The following is a 24,177-nucleotide window of genomic DNA, read 5'->3' on the forward strand; positions in this document are numbered from 1 at the left end:
GGGGCGAGTTGTGGTGCGCAGTCTTTAATGACTGTGGGTGGGCATGGGTCGCCTTGGCACCTTGAGGGCTTTAGACTAAGGATGATTTTCAGGACTTCATGTAGGTTGACCTTCGTGAATTCGAATTTGGGGAGCTCCTTGTGGCGGGTGGCTGTCTCGGAAGGGAGTGGTGGTTCGTGTAGTTTGGTTAGGCTGTTCTTTTTGGCTTCGATTGTGGATTGGAGACGAGTGGTTTTGTTTTGGAGGCCAATCTGTGTCTTTGTTACAGCTTTCTGATGGTGGGATGGGGGTTTCCTGCTCTCTTGGGATTATGAACAATTCCTTAGTGTTGGAGCTAGCTTTGGATATTCTGTCATTATAAAGTTTGCCTTTGGTAAGGAGTACTTGTTGTTTGTAGTCCCTGGAGGCATTGTCAAATCAAATGTATTTCTGTTGGTTTGTGGGTGATTTTTTTCCAGAGTAATTCTGCCTTTATTTTGGTCGTTCTAAGGGCTTTAACCTCACAGGTGAACCAGCCATTAAGGTGGGACGGTGGTTTTGATTTGCGAAGTGCGAGGGGAGCTATTTTGTTTATAGCTGCCAAGATTGTGTCGTTTTAGAGTCTGGTCATTGTGGTAGGGTCGGCATTACCATTGGTTGGTATTGCCATGACTGGTTGCATAAGTGGGAGCAAATTGTTGGCTGTAATATTCTTTTTGTTTCTTGATGGTGCCTCTGGAGCTAGAGTGGGGAGGTTGGTTGGACTAATCTTAGTATTGATATTGAATGTGATGAGGTGGTTATCCGAACAAGGACAGGACGCGTTAGATGTGATGGTGGACAAGCAGTTGATTTCTTTAAGCCAGTCGAGTATACAACCTTTCACATGCGTGGGATTCTGAATCTTGTGTGCAAAACCAAGTGCTGACATGGGGTTAGCTAAGGATAGAGCATTGTTATCGAATGGGTCATTCAGGCCTAAATTGTAATCGCCCAAAATGTTGGTTTGAGATTTGGGCTTGGCATTGGATGAAATGATTTGTGTGACCTCATTCTCAAAGGTGCATAAGGACCCTGGCAGTCTGTAGATGAGGTGAATGTTTAATGTAGCTGTTGCTGAGAGTGACAATTTAACTGATAGTAGTTCGCTGGAGGTGTGGGCAGATTAATGGTACCGCTCTCAAGTTCAAGGAATTTTTAGCTATGATGGCAACTCCTCCACCTTTGGCATTGAGTCTTTTCCTGCATATGGAGTAGCTGTCAGGAACAGCAAGTGACAGCCCTGGACCCGAAGCGTTGTAGAGCCAGGATTCTGTTATAGCTAGGAAGTATAGCTTGTGTATCGTGATGTCTGCAATGTCAAGTGTGTGGGCCGGAAGAATAGTATGGTTGTGTGTGTTGGGGGGAGGTGGGGGTGGGAGGTGTTTGTGGGTGTTGTGAGTTGGTGCGTCCCACGCGGAGTGTGAGTGATGAGTTTCTTACCCTGATGGTGGGGGCAGTGGTTCCCGATGTGTCTCTAGTTGAATACGTTCTGAAAGCAAGGTGGGCGTTTCTGATTGCAATAGGGCGCAGACAGCTGTGTGTTGGGTTGAGACAGTAAGGGGATGTCCTGGGTTCCAGGATGTGCTTGTCGTGAGCCACTTGTGGGTAGTGTCACCTGGGGCGTCATGTAGTTGTGGTTGGGCATGGCCAAATGGGGCTGGGATGGCTGAGTGTGGTTGGCCTCGCGAGTGTGCTAGAGCAAGAATATGGTCTGGTAGGGCCTGGTGTGGGATATGGTCAGGCAGGGACATGCAAGGACATGGCGTATGTGATGTAGGTTGGCACAGAGTAGTTATCAATGCGAGCAATGGTGCGGTGCAGTTCAGATCAGATTAAAAGTAGCACAATGCGACTAGCCGAGATTCGCTTTGGGACCTTCAACCATCCTGACATTTAAGTTAATAAACAATTTTTATTTGAACTTTGAATCTGTTGGCTGTGTCTTGCTGCATGATGCCTTCACATACAGTGTGACAACTCAACGCGTGGTGGGGGGAATGTCTCTCTTCCCCTGGAGTTTCTCAGGCTTTTTAGGGTGCCAGAGGAAATGACTTTTTTTTTCCTCTGGTTCCTATCCAGCTTCTCGTAACTCCAGGGGGAATGACACCCTTTCCCTGGTTGTTCTCTCACTTCTCATGATGCCAGAGGACATGACTCCCTTCCCTCGGGCTCTTCTCAGACTTTTCTGCTTATCGTGATGCAGACCTGGTTCACTATATTGCAAGGTACTGTGATTGTGCATATAATGGCTGTAATTCCTTCTCTGTAGTTGGGGTTCACAGACGTAATTACTTCTTCACAATATTTCTTGTACTTTGGGTCCCAGATCCTTACATCATATGTAGTTGTTTGTTTTAAGTTTCTTTCCATGGCTCTATCGCCAGCATTGTATTCTAGGGTATTCCTACCCATTTTTAAGGGGCCCCGATCTGTCTTCCATCCCCACCAGCAAGCCCCTGCCAGCCCCTACCTTAGGGGAGCTTTGGTTCTGGCTGGCTGGCTCCAGGACTCGATCTCTTCTGCCAGCCGCCCGTTGCATGATCTGCTCCGGCGACGGCGGCTCCGTAGCTTCTGCTCGCCGCTTGCCTGCTTTGACGGAGTGGGCTGTGCGGTTCCTTCTCTCTGGCTGACCTCTGTGGTCTGCTTTCAGGAGGGGGAAAAGTCCTTTGGCCTTTTTTGGAGGCTTCACCTTCTCGCATCGCCTCTCGGTTTCCTGGGTTCCCTTCGGCACCACTAACCTGCTTGCAGCTCCTCGAGGGAGGGCTGAATGATATCTTCAGTTCTTCTCTTTTTATGTCCCTGTTACTTACTGATTGTCCATATTGACTAGATTGCTGGAGTTGGTTCCGCGGAACGCTCTTGATTATTCTGCGCCTTTTCTTTGTCTCAGTACTGATGATATTCCTCTCAACTGGGTTACTTGGACTCTTCTTCGTCTAAGTCTTTCAGCAGGATTCGTACAAGTAGTCCCTGCTCTTCCTCGTCTCAGTACTTTTGAAGCGGTTTGGGTGCTCTTCCATTCAGAAATACATGGAAGAGTGTGAAATCATAATACCCTGTATATGGTAGGAGAATGAGGGAGGTTGTGGCATATTCGGGGTATACCGAGTGTTGGGGAGAATTCTCAGAAATGTGCTAATTCCGTCTACCATAGAGACCCCAGCAACTTTGCTGGATTTTGAGGACTTGATTTATTTTAACCTGGAGAGAGTGAGACCCTTTCCCCCCCCCCCCACTCTCGTATTTTAATGTGATTTTTGAACTGTGTTTCTTTTGGTTATGGAGTCTGACAAACTCCATGGGCATCATCGTTTACATTGTGTCACACAGCACCTTCAGTGCAGTGACACAGGGAAGTCTTCAAGATTTCCCAAAGGTTTAAATACCTTCTCTTGGATAAACTACTGTTTCCAGGAGCAGTAAAGTGAAATTGACTTTACTTACATTTGAAACTTTCTAGACCCAGCACACACTATCATACAATAGGGTGCTGTAGGTGTTACTTAGTATCCCCTTTCTCTAGCTTCTCATTTAACCTTTTTTGTGTTACCCTTTCCTCTATGAATGGCTGGTGGCAGTGGTTTACTTTTAACTACTGTGGTGTGCATTTACCGCGGGCTGCTTTCGCAGCTGCAGTAAAGCACCCAAGGGTGCCATTTTTGTCAAAATGGCCCGTTTTCTTTTTTTCGCCGTTTCTTCTTGGAAAGGTCATTCTTGAGATTTACTCTGTGGGCCAAACCAGGTTTGGTCCCTTTGTCCGCTTTGCCTTTGGCAGGATTCATGAGTGAAGCCTGCCTCTGGCTCCAGGGTGTCTGGTGGGGGCAGGAAGTGAGGGAGGTGCCCGAAACTCCCTGAGCTTATTGTCCTAGGAGACCCAAACACACTGTGTGGTGATTGGCCGGCTAACTGTCCGGCAAGGACAGCCACCCTGCTGGGTGACTGACAGCTAGACTGGAATGAATGGGAGAACCCTGAATAAAAGGCGAGGCTTTTGGCTTGGAAGGTAGAGTCGACCACTGGGCGAAGGAACCGAAGAAGAACTTGGAAGAGGACGCCTGCTGCAACTCCTGGACCGTTGGTTTGCACGGTGAAGCCCTGCTGCAGTGCTGAAACTCCAAATTCGCATAGACAGCGAAGCCCCTGCAAGGACAATTTCTCTGCTTGAGTTGGTGGGACCAATCAACTCCAAAGTAAGCCACCTGGACATCCTCTCGGAGCTGGTTGCATTTCCACAGAGTTGCTGCTGGAAACCGAAACGCCAGGGAGAGGAAAACCAGATTGTGTGCATTGCTTTTAAGTTTGCAAGAGCTCCAGGAAGATCCTCCGGACTCCCAGGAAGCACGACTGACCGAGCCTGATCCACCTCGACAGAGTGCTGCAAGGAAAGTCCATCTCAACAGCCAGAAACCGCAATGTTGCGATTTGCGGTAGATGCGAGGAGCTGAAACACTGAAGTGCCACTTGTTTTAAGATTGCCGGGTTGCGGTCGGTAACCGTCCCATTGCAGTGCAGGAGTCGCCAGAAGTCCTCCCTCTTTTCCCCATGACTTAGGCCCAGGAACACCAGGATCTGCAGAGCTGCACAGTAACAGAAGTCAACTTCTGCACTTTTCTTCAACCTAAAAGTATTTTTACAGTCTAAGAGAACTTACCTGTTGGTGAGACTTGTTGTGGTTGCTCTGTAGAGTTGCTGACAGCTTCTTTACTTCACAAGCCTAAACAGCTTGTGGCCCTACTTTGCATTCTTCTATCTACAAAGGCTTTTAAAAACAGTGTGCAAGACTTTTACCTACCTCTGAGAAGTGCTTCAGTTTCACCTAGATTTTTGCTCCAATTGACTTTGGCTTAGCCTGGCTCCCTGAATGACTCTTCTTCCCTCTGTGAATGTGTTTGGTCTTCCTTCCAGGAAAGGGTTAACTAACTTCGCATTGGGGGGTTTACAAAAGTACTTAATCTGCTTTGAGAATTATTTGTGAGATCTCTTGTTGTGTCAGAATCTGCTTTCTCTTTGGCAAACTGATTCTAAATGCAATAGTGATATATTAATGTCCCCAGCACCCTAACTATTAAAGTCACTTGAGGGTGTAGGTAGGGCCATCCTAAAAGGGTACTTGCTGATTTAGAAATATTGAGTGTGTGTCTTTTTGAAGTGTATTTGAGTGTTACTGTTATATTGCCCCGTTCTGTAGAAGGCTTATTCTAACTGACTGATCCATTAATAATTGTTTATTCAAGAAACCTTGTGCGGAAGTGTTTATTTGAATACTTGTCGCTGTGAATCTCGTTGTAACTCCCCTACAGCTCACATTGAACCCTCTTGAGGTATGTCTGGCTGCTCAAAACGCTACCAACCTGTGTAGTGCATGCTTATACCAAAGGTTGGGTTCCTATTGCCAGGAGGTCAGGGTTGTTGTAGTGCACCCAAAGGGTACTGCATACAATCTTGCCTAACACCGAGTTCTTCCCGGACAGTCGTCCCTATTCCCACACGGGGGAATCTCTCCCGTTGAGATCCACTTGCTGAGTACCACCCCGTGGGGGACTATAGGGTAGCACCCTCACCTCTCTGGCCTCATGGGATAGTGCTCTCCGTAGGGATGCAAGGACGATCTCCTGGGATTCGTCACAGGCGGTATTCACAGGTAATCATTCAAAAGTCTTTGGTAAGCCTCTAAGCACATATGACAGTGGACACCCACCGTCCAACTCTTTGATCCAGGCACAGCCCTCAGCTACTCATGCAGAACATTCATTCCAGTACACACACAAATCAGCTCAGTGTACCTTCATGCACTCAACATTCATCAACATTCTACCTTCAATCATCACAGTCATCAGTACAAGCAAACCGGACACAACAAACTGATAATGATAGGACAAAGAAATGATGAACTGGATTTGATTGTAAAAATCCAAATCTGTGCCATTTTAAATTGCAGGTTTTTTCCTCAAGGCAAAACCAGCAAAAGTACCTTGACAAAATGTTGTCTGTTAAGTGCTATCTGCTGTTTTGTCAGTGAATAATTTTCTCCCCCTAAAGAATAGTCAATAATTTTTTTAATGTATTAGATTTATGCTTTATACAGGAAAAAACCTTTCTTTCCTTGTCATTCGTCTTGAACAGTAAAAAAAGGTAAAAACATTTCCCCACGTTTAAAAAGAGAAAAGATTTTTTATTTTTGTTTCAAAAATATTTCCTTACCCTCCATTTTGTTATTATGCAAAAATGTGCAAAATAACGTTTCATTTTGTCCAGCTTGGCAATTATCCCTTCCCTTTGCCCATTGTTAGAATGGGAAGGTATTCTCATGATGAGCCAACCATTGTCATGTTATCATTATTGTCTTTAACGTTCTGAGCTAGGACTGTTAAACCCATTTTGCATTATATGTTTATAGGCAGGGCAATACAGTAATTGGAGGCTCTTTATCTGCTCCATTTAGGGGATGGTAAATATCAGCCAGAGCTTTAGTTGATGCCACTTTAAGAAAAAAATAGGAATATGTACCGTTCACATTTTTTACATATTTCCGTTGTGGTTTCTTTCAGAAATGTGCCGGAGGAAGAGCGGGAAGCAAAATACTGCAGAATTGTGACCTCCTCTTTGTTGGCTTTAAAAAAGCTGCTGTGCATGTTGCCAAGCGAGGAGAGCAACTTCTTGGAAGAGAAACTGCCTCACCTTCTGTCTCAAAGCAAGTTTTGGAAATACAGCAAGCACAAGTCTCCACAGGTAGCATTCCTAAAAATGTTATATGTTAACACGTTAAGCCATTTCAGCTTGGTACTACATGGAAGCTGATAGACCTATAGGAGATGATGTGTCTCCTGTTGGAGTTCATGTTTTATATTATTGTGCTTACTTTTCCCCCAAACAGTTAAGATGAGAGAATGGGGACCCTCAGAGATGAATTATCCATGAGCACATAGGATTTTCAAGTGAGGAAACAAGGATTAGAACTCTGGTCTCTTGGTTCCACAGCTCTCACAGCATATCAACTAGACTACATTTAGTCCAGTAGACAGTTCTGTTTTGTAGTTATGTTAATGTGAATGGGTCTTGTACCATGCACATTGCGTGGTCTCGTGGCGCTCTGTGTGGCTGCAATGGAAGGAGGCTTGGGTGTAAGTGGCGTTAAGAGGGAGAAGAGCATGATGTGCTTTTGGCAGCTTCAGTTCAGAGAAACTGGTCACTGAGCATTGGTGCGTTTTCAGTTGGTAGCCGTCATGTGGTGTTGAGGGTAGGATTGTGTATGGTTTGGGTTCATGTTGAGTGTTGCGAAGTGTGTGCGGTAGTGGTATGGTTGTGTTTAGTTCAGCGTTTGAGGATGAGGATGCAGTTTTTAGTACGGTTAGTTAGTAGCAATACATTTCCTACCTCCAACAATCCATCACAGGGAGCAGAACCCAACACAATACAGATATTACACAGGGCCCACCTCATGGAGCCATAAGGCTTAGCTATCATTTGACCAGCTGCAGACTATGACTAACCTACAGTAACAGGCTAATTTCAAATATAGCTAAATACATAGGTATATGATATTGGGTAATGAGAGTGGTGGTGTTTTGCTGGAGTACAGTAATGGCTGTACTCCTCGCCCACACCACTCTTACCTTACCTGTCGCTGCAGGTTGTCTGCGTCAAGCTTACACAAGCTAACATGGAGAGGAGCTGTTCATGTTATGATTTATGTTTGCAATTTGCTATATTTAAACAATATCTAAACATCATACTGTTTTTTTTTTTATTTATAAAAATGTATTCCGCCTGATCTAAGCTTTCCAGTTTTCAATTATCAGAGCGTTTGAGATACTTAACAGTTTGACAACTAATTCTCAGTAATTTTCAAGAAGTAGGTAATATGTAAGGTAACATTCCCACATGTTGGTACATGGGTCTCCTCGGAGCTAGCAGAGGTGCAACATGCCCATTATATACCAAAGCATATATTTATTAAAGCGAATATGTTTGTTTTACACTGTTTACTTCCAAGTTTATTTTTCCAAGAGTTTATGATAGTGCTTCTTGGTGTGTGCTTTTCAATATATCCGATTTCCAGAATTATTATCCTCATTACAATAGTTGATGAGATAATAGCACTTTCAATTAAGATGTTTAAAATACTTCGCACATTTACAAGAGAAGAAGCTAACTTGTGTTTGTGTTAGAAACTGGCCAAGAGCTGTTACCAGACAAAGCCACCTTCGATCAGTGACTTGATGGTGCCATTCTATAATATTCCTTACTAAGACACAAGGAAGATGACCGCAATGCCCTATCATGGCTGCTTTTCAAATGGCTTGATATTTGGCTCCCCACAACGGATTGCTGTAGTGATTAAATAATCTGGGTGATTTGATTAAGACCTTTCAATGAAGAGACCGATTACCAACCCTGCAAATCCTGAAATAGTAGTCTGTGATTAGCTTAATATATTATCTTCTTCTTTGGCCACAGAGGCATTTATATATCTAGGTTTGACTGCACCACTTGCCAGAACAGAAGCTCCTAAATGGAGCAGTTAAAAGTATCTGTAAATTGAAGTCTGAATATTGTACAATAGCTCTTTTACTAAACCAGTTGCTAGTGGGCAAACTTGATCCAGGTACCCTGCTTAGTGCAGTGGATGATGTAATAGTAATTTGATGTAATAGTAATTGCCCTTCATGCAAAAAAGGCAGATTGCTGAATTGAGCAAGGCAAACTTAATGAAGCTGCCAAAACATATTTTGGAGAAGAACACTAATCTTTCTTTCTTTCATTCTTTTTCGCTTTCTTTCTTGCTCCTTTTCATTCTTCCGCTCTTTCTTTCTATTGTTTTTTTTTTGCCAAAGTCCTGTGTGTGACGAGACTTTAGAAAGCCCACCTTCGATAAACAGGGTTGCACCCCTTAGATTTAGCCTGAACTACCCAAAGGTTTGGTAGCTGTGAACGAGCAGACAGGCTTAGTCTAGGAGGGAGAAGGGCTGTAGTGAGGCACACACTACCCACATCATACACTTAGTTCAAGCAAACTCTTACACACCTGGGGTTATATTAAAAAAAATATATATATATTTTCCTCATGCTTGTGAATCTGCTTAGAATCACATGCTTTGTCTATAGTTCAACATCTAGTGGTTATCAGAGTATGGCATCATTGTTTCGAAGATCTAAAAGGATAGTTGACCTGGGCATGTCTATAACACGATCTCCAATGTGACGTCTAGTGTACCAATGATCCATCATGCATCGAGGACCCTCGGATAGTTTTTTTTCGGCAACACTGGTCGTTCGCTTTCATGCAGAGCTCTTGTTAATGAAATATATTGCTGTTTTCTTCGCGTCTTCGGCGCTTCCTTCTGATGTTTTCATCGACTACTGTTTTCCTGTTTGCCGCCCTGCGAAACTCTGGTGGTATTTTTGACGGCTAATGGCGGCCTTTACCTTCAGGATTTGGCCTTACATAGGGAGAGTGGGGACCCATATTCTCGACATTTTTCTTTAGAAAATGCCTTTTATTCCTTTATCCTCCTCTTCTTTCCCTGGTCTGGCTGCTCTTTTTCCACTTCATGAAAGAGAGCACTCATTTTAATTTTGCTCTTCCTGTAATCGGAAGTTTCTGTGGAAGGATACTCGTAACGTGTTTACCTCGTCACCGCGACAAGCGGCGTTGCAAAGCCTGTCGACTCTTTAAGCCTAATATGCTTAAAGAAAGGCGCACAAAGCAGTGGGCAGCCTACGACATGCAGGCCGAGTCACAATCTCCTGCCGGTGCTGTCGCCTCGGACGAGGACTCCGCCAGCAGCCACAGCTCCAGTTTGGAGGCCGAAGACATTGTTATGGAGTCGGCTGACCCCCACATGCCTGTCCCCAAACCCCACTAGGCATGCCAAATGCATTGCTACTGGGAGACCACCCACTGGCGACAGGGGCACACATTCTCACACCACAAAGGCTAAACACACAACCACTCGGTCTCTTTTGACGATACTGTCGAAGAGGCCTTCAGCACCCGCAGGCCCGTCAAATGTTTTGGTGGGGCCTGGTGAATTTGATAGTTCTCACCCTCCTCCGCCGCCGGTTGTGCCACATATTCCCTAGCAGTGCTCCAGATAAGATTTTGGAGGTGGGAGTATTTTACTCTGTATTTTTAAACTTTGAGAGTAAATGTGATTTTAAGAGAGTAAAAATGACTTTTCTCCTTGGCAAGAGAGTAAAATATATGCGGCATCCAGCTGACGTGTGCAAAAACTGTATTGAAATGATTACTATGCAGCAGCTTTCTGCATTGTGACAGAATACACCTTTCATTATTTCTGGTCATTTGATCTCTCCTTTATATATTTAAATGTTTAAATCACAAAAACCTAGCCAATTACATAGCAAACATGAATGTAATTGTGTTTTGAGATTCGATAGCAGAATTGTCTTTTGATGTTTAATGAAAGTCCTAATTTCCTGGAGCTATTACTACCTAATGGTATGCCAGTGTTATGATACAACAGTGCAGAGAGGCAAGGACTCCATGCTAAATTCTATATCTAATCTAGTGGTCAAATGGTTATTTATATAGCTCTTTTGGCAAAGCGCTGTGCATAGAACATATTTATCACAATTACCACCAAACCAAAGTCGGTACTCCTTTATCGACCTCGAAAGGATGAGTTGGACTTGTCGGGATTCGAACCCGCAACCTACAGATCACGCAGAGATTGCAGCAACGAGTGCTCAACCGGCTGAGCTATCTTATTGGCTAACATCCTTCAGAGGTTGGTTAAGTGAATATCGACTGAGGTATAATAATCACAGTACCTAGATGTATGACGAGCCATTCATGAAGCGCTACATGAAGTTAAATACCTATCTGGATTATCACAGGGACCGGTTTTGCTGAGTTTCTATTGCAATTACCAATGTAACTTTCATTTGTTTTGTTTTTGAACAGCGCTTGCACTTCCTTGAAAGTCAGGTTTTGGATCTTTTATCTGTAGTTCTGAAGATTTGAGAGGCTAGAACACCTGTGATCAGTGTAATGACAATCACTCATCCTTGAGCAAAGACTCTGCTGCCACTGACCATTTATAGTAATGTACCCCATTGACTGTAAGGTTGAATGGATGTAAACTAAACTAGACTGTGCATAGTCATCATTTTACACACTTTTTATAATTAGAGTGTTAATTAAATTATAACTGTAAAAATGATCTGCCCCTGCATGATTATGCACACAGCACCGGAACTTTGAAAAATACAATTGTGCAATACTGGTTTGCTTTCACTGGGAAAAAAAAAGCATAACTTGTTAAAAAATATGAATTCTCAATTGCAACTTTGTTTTCTATCTTATTAGTTATACAATCCTAAAATTCTAGGAAAACATGCACAATGCTTCTGAAGCTGAATGGAAATAAACCATTCCTTTTATCACAGTGTGTAGTTTATTTTTTTGAAAGGCTTCAGAGAAATACATTCTGTTTCAGAGGTGGCTTGCAATTACATCCATGTAGATAAAACTCAAAAGAAGCCTTCTGGTTTTTGTCAAGTAACCTGACCTTTGCACTGCCCTCTGCTCTAAACCTGTGTGTAAATGTACCCAGGAAAATAATAAAGCTGTCGTATTTACAAGATTGTCATGCGTAAAAAGGCCTTGTACCCACCTTATCTGGAGGCCTGGTTCCAAGTCGTCCGCTTACCAGGGTGCCTCCCCTAAAGTTTTAGCGCCCGTTTCCGACATGTCGAAAGACACTTCTTTAAGCCAAACCAACCCTAAATTAAGGGAAAAGCACGCTGAGGGCCTTTCCCACCGGGACAACCATAGTTCTGGTCCCCAGACACCCTCATCTTTGCCACCAGCCTATACCCAGGCCTCCTCTCCATTATTACAGTCCTTACAGGGGCCCAGAGGTCCTATTCAGGATAATTTAGCTTTCCCACTTACAGAAACCTCAACTACCAGCTCCTGGACTAGAGAATGGTTTGAGGAGTGTATGGACAATGTCTCTGAATTTATTGGGTTTTCAGCTCAATTTAATGAAATTCTTCACAAAAGATCTCATTCCTTCGAGGAGGGCTCTAGGCCCTGCAAGTTTCCTAGGCTTCAGTCCTCTGTGGTCCGCCCTACCTCTCCTGGACTCAAGCTGCCTGATTCCGCTGATGATATTTTTCAAGACGATCAATATGATCAAAGTAATGACGTGTTCTATGTCCCAGACCACGATGATGGGTCCCAGGACCCTTTCTCTTAAGACCCAGACGCCTGGCTTGATACAGATTACCAAGGGACCTAGCTTACTACCCCTGCTCATTCAGCAGAGCCTGACAATATTTTATTGGACACCACTCCTGTTACCCAGCCTAGGGAGGCTCCCTTATTGATGACCAGCTGCTCTTCAATAACATTCTTAGAAAGTCAGCGGACCACTTAAGAATTGTTTTAAGGAGGTGGTGCCTACCTCTGACTTTGTAGAAGACATCCTCAAAGAAAAAGTTCCAGTCAGCCAACCCATTCTCCTTCTCAACTCCATTAACAAGCGTATTGCCCCCTCTTTACTTACACCCTAACTCGGGCATTAAATCCACACATTGAAAAGACCTGCACCCTTGGATCCACTTTATACACAGACAATCCATTCCGGACTCCCTGGTGGTCACCACATCTAGAAAGTGTGTAGGTGTTCCCCTGTCTTCATCTGAGGCTCCTCCCAATAAGGATGTAAGACGCTCAACTCCTTGGGCAAGATAATTACTTCCTCTGCAGTTTACAGTGCCCACATTGCCAGTAACACCACTCTGCTCACCAGCTTCAGTGATGACCAGTGGGGTCTAGTACAGGATGGACTTCACAATGTTCTTGAACCAGCTAAGCCACAACTACTTGCGATTGTGCAGGAGGGACGTCGGGTCATGCAAAATATTCTAAAGAGCACGCTTAATGCAGCGGAAACGGCTGGAAGAGGGTTAGCAGAAGGGACTCTTTTAAACGCCATGCTTGGCTGAAAAACTCTGGGTTTCAACCAGAGACGCGAGCCTCACTCATCAACAAGCCCATTGAAGAGTCTGCTCTCTTTGGAAAGGCAGTGGACGACGCTCTCGAGACGGCAAAGAAAAAGCATTCGAAACTAAAATCTTTCAACCAGATTTCCATCAGGCCGTACGTGCAGCATGGGGTTTTTAATACCTGGCAATCCTTCTTCTCTCGGACTGCTGAAAGTTCCTACAGTGCAAGCGGCTCACTCTGGTACTATGGCCAAGAAGCGCCGACCACGTATCAAGTCCCTCAACAGCTGGGATTTCGAAGTGGCAAGGGAAGGGGTAGGCATGCAGCCTCCAGAGGCTCCCCTGCCCCTCCGTGCAAATGACTCTTCGGTTCGGGTTCTTTCCCATGCCTCTCCAGTAGTAGGTCGGATAACCTGCTTTATCCAGACATGGGAGGGAATCACTTCAGACAAGTGGGTGCTCAAGACTGTGAGTGAAGGTTATTGCATTCACAGCCTGTCTGTTTTACTGTGCATACTGGGATGAATTAAGCATGCTATTTGAGAATGGGTATATAATGTGAAAATGGTGCAAGGGCATCATAGATGGTATCGTTATGAATTGTGCAGGCAGGGGGGGCCTATTTCCAACAACACCACTTATTCATTGTAGTATCCATAATGGCTCCATCAAGCTAGGAAATAACTGATCAGTGGGTACATTTAAATAAACCAGTTCAATTTTGTGGGCTATGAGATGCTTAGCAGGCTCTGTTTGTGATATGACTGAGGTCATTTGTGAATTAAAAACAAGTAAAGGGAGAAGAAGTCAATGGCTATATTCACTCTTAGAATCAAGGCAATATACATATCAAATTAAAGTGTGACATGTACAGATCAGGGTACAACCAGTATCTTGATCACCAATTGGCTTTGTGACACGCCTAAGTGAAGGACCAGACGCAGGAATCAGGCTGTGAGGTCGCGCTTAGTTATTGACAATATTTAAATCAAAACGAAAGTGACATCACACGTCGCGTGTGCGTGACATCACTTTGGGAACATAAACAAAGGAGAACAAAATGGCGGCCGCGTTTTTACTATCGCGGCATGCCGAACACCGCAAGGACTACACCTTAAACAGGATAGTCAAAGAAACAAGGTAAGGAGGCACATGTTTGGAAGTTCTTCAGTATTTTGTAGGATTATTGGCTCGGGGAGGCTACACAATTTATTTATTTTCTTTTTTGAATAATCTCAAGAGCCATCGTAGGTATGAAGATATCTGGATTCTATAGTCATTTATAATGATACTATGATATGATATTTTATTTATATCGTGCTCGTACACAGGTGTTTCAGAGTGCAACCATGTGAAGGGAGGGCAGCAGGGGAGAAGCAAAAAACAATCTTACTAGGCCCAGTGACATTGAGAACACGCAAGTGTATGGGGAAGGGTAAAGGGGGAAAGTGCATGGGGAAGGGAAAAATAAAGGTGGGAAGTGCAGAGCATAGGAGAGAACAAAATAAATAGTAAGTAAATAAATAATTAAATAGGGTGTTAGCAGTGGAAGTGCAGCCTGTAAGAGGCAAAGGTGTAAGGTTAGTCAGATAGGGTGTATCTGATAAGTGCAGAAGAAAAGTGAATGGGGAACTGTATGGGTACAGATGCAGGCCTTAGTGCAAGGGGTGGCAGGTGAGCAGGTACCTGGGCCGGAAGGACAGAGGGTGGCCAGATGCACAGTGGCAAGGGAGAAGGCAGATCAGCAGGGGAGAAGCGGGGCAAAGGCATAAGCAAAGAGGAAGGTCTTGAGGAGCTTCTGGAACCGTAGATGGTTCTCCTCAAGTTTCAAGGTGGTAGGGAGGCAGTTCCAAAGGGAGGCCCCATCCAAAGACAGAGATCTACCTCCAGCAAGTTTCTTTGAAATACAACTGACCCTGAGGGAGTTAGAGGTACAGGAGCGAAGGGCTCGAGAGGGGAGGTATTTATGGAGGGATAGTTGAAGGTATTTTGGACCCAGGCCCTAGAAAGACTTGTGGACAATGCAAAGGGTTTTAACTTTAATCCTTGCATCCACTGGGAGCCAATGAAGGGATTTCAGAGCTGGAGAGATGTGATCCCAGGGCTTGAGGCCAAGGACAAGTCTTGCAGTCCTGTTCTGAATTAGTTATAAAGGGCGGAGAGTGGAGGCAGGTAGATTTAGAAAGAGGCTATTACAGTAGTCCAACCTATAGAGAATCAGAGCTTGGGAGACGGTGAGCTTCTGATGGAAGGTGAGGAAAGGAAGAGTACCTCTAGGGAGGTGCAGTAGGACGTTTGATTTTTTTAGAGACATCAGAAATGTGTGGGGAGAAGGAAAGTGTGGAGTCAAAGATGAACCCGAGGTTCTTAGCTTTGCATGTAGGGGCAGGAGGAGGGCCATGGGAGGCCAGCCAGAGAGTGAGGGGAAAGGATGTAGAGGGTGTACCAATGAGGAGGATCTCTGTCTTGTTGGCATTTAAACAGAGATCGTTGGCGGCACACCAATTTTGAATGGCGATGAGACAGTCCGAGATGAGGGAAGGAGAGGAGGTGGCTGAAGGAGCCTGAAAAGGAGTTGGGTGTCATCAGCATAGCACTAGAAATTTGAGCAGAAGATGTAAATGCAGTATGCAAGAGTTGCCAGGTATTGTTTGAAAAGCCAGGGCGAGAGGTTAGACCCCTGGGGAACACCCCAGGTGGAGAGGGAGATAGAAGATAGGAAGGAACCAAGTTGTACCTTGGAGGGTCGATCAGAGAGAAAAGAGGTCAGCCAGACCAGAGCCCGATTGGTGATACCCAGGTTGTCATGGAGACGATTGAGCAGGGTGGTATGGTTGACTGTGTTGAAAGCAGAGGAGAGATCAAGTAGGATGAGGACAGACTATGCAGAGTAACGGGCAAGCACTCGGGGGTGTGGAGGGATTCCTAGTACATTTTCTTCACTTCTTGGAAGTTAATGGGAAATAAATATGGTACCAATTTATGGTACACTGGAATAAAATATGGCATACAACAGAATTGTGACAATAGTAAGAATCTGGGTAGTGTGAACAATATGCCTGACTGACCACATTATTTTGGATTTAGCTTACAGTATTGATTGAGAAAAGTAACTACTGAGTAGCAAGGACTATGATGCACTCAATGAGCGAGTGCTTTCCCACATACCTCTAACACCAAGAAGGAGAACTTTATAGTAATGATCTGATATCTATTAGTTTCTATTAAAACACAGCTCAACAATAACAGAATTTTGAATAGCGCAGCAGAATAACAAACCACTATGCCAAGGTATTGGTAACATCGGTGAGTCCAAGGGTTTTTTTAGGTTCTGCACAATATTAATAGGACAAGCGGTAGATAAACAGATATGGGTTTTACTAGTGCACACAAGAAACATATTGCATTGGCAGAGTGTGGTGATGGAGACCTAGTGCATATCTTATTGGTGTTGTGGGGGATTCCCTTGCCTTACTGGTCAATGCATACTTTAAAGGTTTGTGTACCATAAGACCTATTGAACATAACAGATGTTATAATGAAGGGAATGAAGGACCAGATTGTTAAGTAGACAATATCCAATGTCTCATTTTGTTTTCCCCCTTGCACTCCTGCCACCCCTCCCCCATTTTTGGTTCTTTTGTATTTTTTCTTTTTTTAATTTGGAATGATGTTAATGATGAATGAATCTTGATATATGTCATATGATTTGAGAAATTGAGTGCCACAATTAGAGTGGTAGTCTTGATAAAGACCAAGGGGTCGAAACACGTGTCGACTACAGTTTTGAGAGGCACATAATCATTATATGCATGATTGCCAATTGTGGATATTAATGTGAAGGATAAACATGGTTATATGTATGAATAATTATGAAGGCACATTACTAGTGCTTTATGGTCAACCAGTAGCTGGAACTGTTAGGTATCATATCAAACTATTGTAAGGAATTGTACCGTATCATGTATTGTTAAAATCCAATTTATTCATCTAATGGACTAGAACAATCCTTATAATTGAACCTTCTTGTTTGTGTACATATCTATTTAATATACTTCCTTCTACCCAAAAAAGAACCTGACCATGCACCCAGTCTTAGACCTGCACCCTACCCTGCAAGTATGTCAAGCCTCAGAGGTTCAGGATGACAACTCTGTAGGAGGTAATTCCACTGCTGAAGCACAGGGATTACATGGCCACCTAGGATATGAAAGATGCATACTTTCATATTTCAATGTTGCAGCGCGCAGGAAGTACCTAGGGTTCAAGATGCAGAACACTCAGTATCAATTCAAAGTACTACCGATCGGCATTACTCAGCCCCAAGGGTTTTTACCAAGGTTCGGCAGTAGCAGCCGCTCACATGCGCAGACAGTCCGTTCTGGTGTATCCTTATCTAGACGACTGGTTCATAACTGGAAACTCACATCCAGTGTATCTGGAGAATACCCAAAAGGCTATAGACCTACTTTTTCAACTGTGGTTCTCCATCAACGAAAAGAAATCAGGTCTTGTCCCCAGCCAAGTGAAACAATTTCTGGGGCACTCATTTTGAACAGAATATGGGCTTGTCTTCCTCTCAATCAATCAATCAATCAATCAATCAATCAATCGGCTACTTGTATAGCGCACTTTTACCAAAGGCATCATGGCGCTTAGAAATAGACAACCGCAGAATGAAAAGGAAAGGAGAGGGAAACCTGGGAAACCAAGAAACGGAGAGACGATGTTTTTTAATTTTTTTTTCCTTTACCGGAACAAAAGCATTTTTAGATTTTGTTTGAAGCAGAGAAAGTCCACAGTAGTTCTTAAGTGAAGGGGCAGAGCATTCCAGAGCTTGGGCCCCGCTACAGAGAAAGCTTGGCCGGCTAACCGCGCTTTGCTATATTTAGGTATCCGCAGAAAAGCTGCGTTTAAAGATCTCAAAATACTGGCCAACAGATTGGATAAATAGATGGGTCACCTTGTTGATAGAACACAAGTAGGATTTATGAAACAACTCTATGGCTATGGTAATATCAGAACTCTTCTAGATGTTTTGAATTTGTCTAATTCGGAAGCTGACGGTTTGTTGCTAATTTTATTAGATGCCGAGAAGGCTTTTGACAGTGTAAAGTGGACTTTTTTAAAATACACGTTGGTGAAAATGGGTTTTGGCCCCTTATTTATTAATGCTGTTGGAGCGCTTCAGTTGGATATTAGTAGCAAGGGTTTGGGTGAATGGGGACCTATCGGCTTCTTTTAAGCTATTTAGAGGCACACGACAGGGATGTCCTTTGTCCCCTCACCTCTTTAATTTGGCATTGGAGCCTTTCTTGATTTATATTCGACAGAGTCAGTCTTTCTGGCTTCCTGGTAAGGGAGAATGAAATTAAAGCACTGGCCTATGCAGATGTCACGATCATTCTTGGTAATCCAGAGGAAGGGGGCTCAATTTTGCATAATATGATTGAAAAGGTGGGTATGCTTTCGGGTTATAAAATTAACTGGGTGAAAATGGTAGTATTTCCAGTTAGAGATACTCCTATACGTGATCAATTGATGACTTGGGACTGTAAATGGGAGAATAGAATTGTGAAATATTTAGGGGTATATCTCACCAGAGATATGAAGGGATTGGTTGGGTATAATGTGGATAGAGTAATAGAAACTCTTCGTAGAGATATGCGTAAATGGGGAAGACTCTTATTGATTATCTGGGCAAAAATTAATGCAATTAAAATGGTGCTCTTGCCTAAGGTCCTATATGTCATTCAGTCACTTGACAAAAAAGATTTAGGGTTGTATAGATAAGTATTCCAGGAATTTCTATGGGGGGGGTTGGTAAGAGACCTAAAATACCACAGTATGTTATGGTCCGTAGTGTACAAGATGGGGGGGTTACCCTATTCTTGGAAATTACTATAAAGGTTTTTTGTTGAATAAAATCGGTTACTTATTTTACTCTGGATAGACCATTGATTCCGCTATGGGTTCAGATTGAGGAACATAAAATGATGCCTTATCGCATTGAGAGTTTATATTCATTTGGAAAGTTACCTAAGCATGTGTCTGATTTACAAGCCGTGATCGCCACCAAGGAGGCTGTAACTTCACTGATATTGGGTAGTGGGCGAGGATTGTACATATATAGTGAGGCTTTCATCTGGCACAATCCAGGATTACAGATTAATAATCAAATGTTATGTTGGAGGAGTTGGATTAATAGAGGTATATTATCAATAGGAGATATCTGGCATGATGGAGGAGTGACAACTTTTGAATATTTGAGGGTGAAATTTGGTTTACACAAGAGGGAATTGAGGAGATATAAATTATTGGAGGCGTTGATGTCTGAGAGACAGCAAATGCTGGACGTACTATTGATGCAGAGGCCCGAAAGGTGTGATTTATTTGATTATTCCACATATGGTGTCAAGTTTTTTAAAGCTCTTTCCATTGGAGAGTCAATCAATAGTGTCGTGGGATAAATTGAGACTTAATTGGTCTGACGAACTGGGCAGGGTTATCTCAATGTCTGAATGGGAGAATGTGTGGAAGGTTCCTATTAAGGCAAACATTGACCTGAATCTACGCTACATTCAACAAAGGATTTTGGGGCGCCTTTTTTGGACCACAGTTAAAATGAGTAGGTTGAGATTGGGTGACAGATGCTGGGGATGTCTGAAAGAAAAGGGCACCTTGTTACATATGCTGGGGAATTGTAACAAAGTGACAGGTTTTTGAAATGATGTTTTGGATAGGATTGACATGATATGGAATTTTGTATTTCCAAGAACTCCATTAGCTGTGCTTTTGAAATCTCCTAATTGTGGTTGACACCTTGATTATGTGACACTGTGTTGGGTTAACAAAGTTCTTTTGGTTGCTACCAGATAAATATTAAGAGTTTGGAAAACCAGGAAAAAACAGTATGTTGAGGAATGGCTAGTAAATGTACAACTTCTTTCGAGCTTTGAGAAGATCAAATTTGGTAAACTGCATAGGAAGGATGCCTACAAGGAGCAAAGGAGACCGTTTAATGAATTTTAGGAATAATACTTTGCTAGGGTGGATATGATATTGTTTCAGATTTTTATGGTTGGTGGGTGGTCTGTTATGGGTGTTGGGTTTGTCGTGTCTTGTGTTTATGTCAGATTAATGTACCACACTGATGATGGGTCATCAATTTGTTATTTACTGATCAGATGATCTATTGATATATTGTTGATTTCTTTATTGTTGAATTTGTTAATTTTTATCCTGGAAGATCATTTTCTTATACGCTGAATCTATTACTTATGTATTGCTTTATTGATATGTCATTGTTGTTGAATAAATAAATAAAGAGTACAAAACCAAAAAAAAAAAACAACAAAACAAAAATCTCAAAGAGCGGGCTGGAATTTACCGGCACAATTTCTCCTGAATGGCCAAGCATCCTTTGCCATTCAGCGCCCGATGCAGAATGCACAGGGCTTTAAACTTGACCCTGGCTTTTACGGGCGAACAGTCGAGAGATTTCTGAGTCCTTGTTACTCCTGCACCAGCCGGAATATGTGTTACCAGACATACTGCTGCATTTTGCAGTACTTGCAGGCGTTGGGTGAGGGTGGCTGGCTGTGCTAAGTATATGGAATTACAGTAGTCAAGACTTCCATTTACACACGCTGCCTCAATCTGGGCATGGAATCTGTCAGGAACATAAGGAAGGACTTTCTTTCGCTGTTTAAGTATGGCAAACGCTAATCCACGTGCTGTATTTACCTGAGCCTCCATTGGTGGAGATGCTGGTATCTTAATGCCCAGATTTGGAACTATTTTTTCCAATTCTGGTAGAGAACAGCGATGTTGGCCAGTAGTCTGTCCATCCCCTGGTCGCCCTCGACGGGCCGATGATCAGGACCTTTGTCTTTCCGCCACTCAATTTCAGCCGATTTGCCTCCATCCAGGTTCGAACAGGCTCAAAGCAGTTTTTTAACCTTCCACTCGCCTCCACCTGCTTCAGGTCCAGCCTAAACAGAATCTGGGTATCAGCTGTGTTAAGAGAATACCCTGAAACCAAATGAGAGAATCAGAGCCATCAAAGGACGAATATACAGATTAAAAATTAGGGAGGAAAGGGCTGAGCCCTGCACAACACCGCAATTGACTGTCACCAGAGGTGAACGAAACAGGTAAAGGGACACTATTTGGGAACGTGAACCCAGAAAAGCACCAAACCAATCCAGCACTGCCCCAGAGAAACCTGCCTCCTCAAGCCTACTTATCAAAATCCCAAGATCAAACGTGTCGAAGGCGGCGACAGGTCTAGCAAAATAAGGCCTGCCATGCCGCCCTTATCTCTGATCATAGTGAGGTCATCCATTACAGATACCAAGACCGATTCAGTGCCCAACAGCGGGCGAAAGCCCATTTGGCAGCTGTCTAGAATATTTTGACCTTCCAAGAAGGTCCTCAATTGGGGAGTTACCACTGCTTCCAACACCTTCCTAAGGAAGTGTAGGAGTGAAATAGTTCGATATTTTGCCAGAATTGAAGCATCTAGCATGTGCTTTTTCAATAAAGGAATAACCATAGCTTCCTTTAATTTAGCGGTCACTTGTCACCACGTCAGGGATGAATTTACTGCTATAGTCAGCGTATCCTAGAAATCCTCCGGTGCCAGTTTTAGCAAATGCAGTGGGATGGCATCTAGAGGGGATACAGATTTTAGTTTTCTTCATTTCCTCTTTATTAGTTAAGGCAAAATTACCAAAGCCTGCGGCCATATGTCCTTCCCTCGACGGTGTTAAGGTCTTGCTTTCTGCAACAGAATTCCTTTCTTTAATATTCCCATTTTCTGCAATGTCTCTCCTAATAATTTCTATTTTGCTAATGCAGAAACCTGCGAGATCATCACAAAATAATTGTGTAATGGACAAATCCATATTTCTGCTCGGTTTTGTCAGAATATTAATTATTTCAAATTGTTTTTTCGGTGCATTCGCTGCCGTTTGAATCGAGTTGGAGAAAAAAGGGATTTTGACGTTTTCAAATCTTTGATCGGCTGTGCGTTGCTGCTCATAGCCTTCACAAAACTGGTCCTCATAATGGTTTTGCCATTTGCGCTCTGCTTGTCGAGTCTCCAAACGAAGGGCGCGTTTCACTGGGGTATACCAGGGGGCACAGCAGGATGACGGCCTTGCCGTCAATTACAATGGCGCCAACTCATCTGCCACTGCCTCCATGGTGCTAGCCAGTCTTAATTATATCAAACGCTGTCGGGCCCATCTCCTGGGGATCCTTAGCCTGCTGCTGAATCATTTTAGAAAAGGCCTGGCGGGATCAACTCTCGCCCACTTTTGTCTCACGATTAAAGTATTGTAATCACCCAGTTTTTTCGGTGATCCAGTTGTTTTTACTGTGAACGGGACAATGTAATGGTCTGACCACGTAATGGGATGACTAGAGTGGACCTTACAAGCGAGGGAGAGGAGAACATTATATCCAATGTATGTCCTTTAATATGGGTAAGGCCCATGACTTATTGAACCAATTGCAATTGCTTCATGCCTTTAAAAAACGCCTTATTTATTTTACTAGGTCCCTCCTCTGCCCACAAATATCTCCCAGCACGATTAAGTTCTTATATTGTAGCCCCAGCCTAGATGTGTCATTCAAAAAAGCTCTAGTTAACATGGCAGGGTTTGTTGAAGGTGGACGAGATCCTAAAACCAAGTGACACACCCAAGCCGCATTCACTACAACTCTCACCACTAATTGTTCTATCTCAGCCTCCAATAAACTGGGCAGCATTAAGCATCCATACTGTGAATTATAAATCAGAGCCAGCCCTTAACCCCTGGGTGCTTGACACCTCGATCCACCTGGAGTATCGCATAGCCAGGAAGCGGGGCCTGTATGGCATCTGGACCTGTGGAGTCAGAAAATCAAGTTTCTGCAACAAACACAAGGTCAGGACAATGATCTTCTAGCAGAGAGAACATCTCCAGTTTATGCGCCACCAAGGAGCACACATTGAGCAAGCATGCATATAAGGGGCTAGGAGTTCCAACAACCACTGGAGTAGTGTCCTGCATTTCCTGCCAACCGGCAACAGTTTCTAAGGGTGCTAAAGCGAGTATTTCAATATGGGTCATACCCTATCACTACAGAGCTCGGACGAGTGCAGACAGGCCAGACTTTGGCCTGACTTCGGGCTGCACTCGGTCGTTGCGCTCCCAACGAGGCCGTTTAAATAGATTGGCCATAAATTGTATAGACCAATCCCCCAGGAGGCTGGGTTTGCTAGTACCGAGCCCAAGCCCAGACTCCCCAAGTCCAGGCAGACTTGGCACCGCAAAGAGGTGTACAAGGAAATAAAATGAGCACAAAGTAAGCTTTTAATCAAATGCAGTGCAAGAATAAAACAATTGCAATGGCTACTTCAGTGAAGCCATGGCATCCAGTCAGCTGTCGGGCGCAGAAGCGCCTGAAAGGAAATAAAATGTCCTTTTAATTTCAAACAGAATGAAATAAAGAAAAAGCAAAACAAACCCACGCTCTCCAACGAGAGGGTCCAAAACATGTTGTTCCAGATCCCTCAGTATGTGCCTGGTCATCAGATATCGTGCAGAAAGTCATGTGACTATTAGGAATGATGGCATACTGCATTTTCCTGGTTCTACCTGCCAGTCTGTGCCTGCGTCCTATGAAAGATCTAGTGGTTGTCTCAAAAGCCCTTGTTCTATCCCTGCAATGGCAGAGAAGGAGAAACTTCTGAAGGGGAAATCATTCACCACCCCGCATTAGAGGCCACTCGCACCACAGACGCATCCCTGTCAGGGCGGTGAGCTAACCTTCCCCACCAGGCAGCACACAGCATGTGGTCACAATCAGTAGTGAAAAAACCCACATCAACCTGTTAGAGCTACTAGCAATGTTCAAAGCCCTAAAAGCTAACAACTGCAAGGGTAGACGGTTCTAGTCCTTACAGACAGCATCACAGCCATGTTTTACTTAAACAGAGGTACTCTCTCCAGTGCTGTCCAAACTGTCAGAGCATCTGGAAATGGGCACTGAAACACATGTTCCTCCTGTCACAGAAAGTTCCAGGGGAACCCAATCTTCTTGCAGACTTGCTCAGCAGAGATTTTCAACTACCCGAAGACCACAAGTGACTCTTACACAAACACATTTTGCACAACGTCTTTGCAG

The 24,177-nt window shown here is 43.7% G+C and overlaps 1 protein-coding gene across 1 annotated transcript in view; it reads left to right on the forward strand.

Annotated features, from left to right (window-relative positions):
• LTN1 (listerin E3 ubiquitin protein ligase 1) overlaps window positions 1-24,177 on the forward strand; it is a 1,629,727-nt gene that overhangs the window by 220,823 nt on the left and 1,384,727 nt on the right. The window contains exon 6 of the mRNA XM_069636371.1: window positions 6,570-6,750. Coding sequence (XP_069492472.1) covers window positions 6,570-6,750 — 181 coding nt within the window. The remainder of the gene's footprint in view (window positions 1-6,569; window positions 6,751-24,177) is intronic.

This window comes from Ambystoma mexicanum, chromosome 7p (genome assembly GCF_040938575.1).
Source record: "Ambystoma mexicanum isolate Mex_15411 chromosome 7p, UKY_AmexF1_1, whole genome shotgun sequence".
NCBI classification, from domain to species: domain Eukaryota; kingdom Metazoa; phylum Chordata; class Amphibia; order Caudata; family Ambystomatidae; genus Ambystoma; species Ambystoma mexicanum.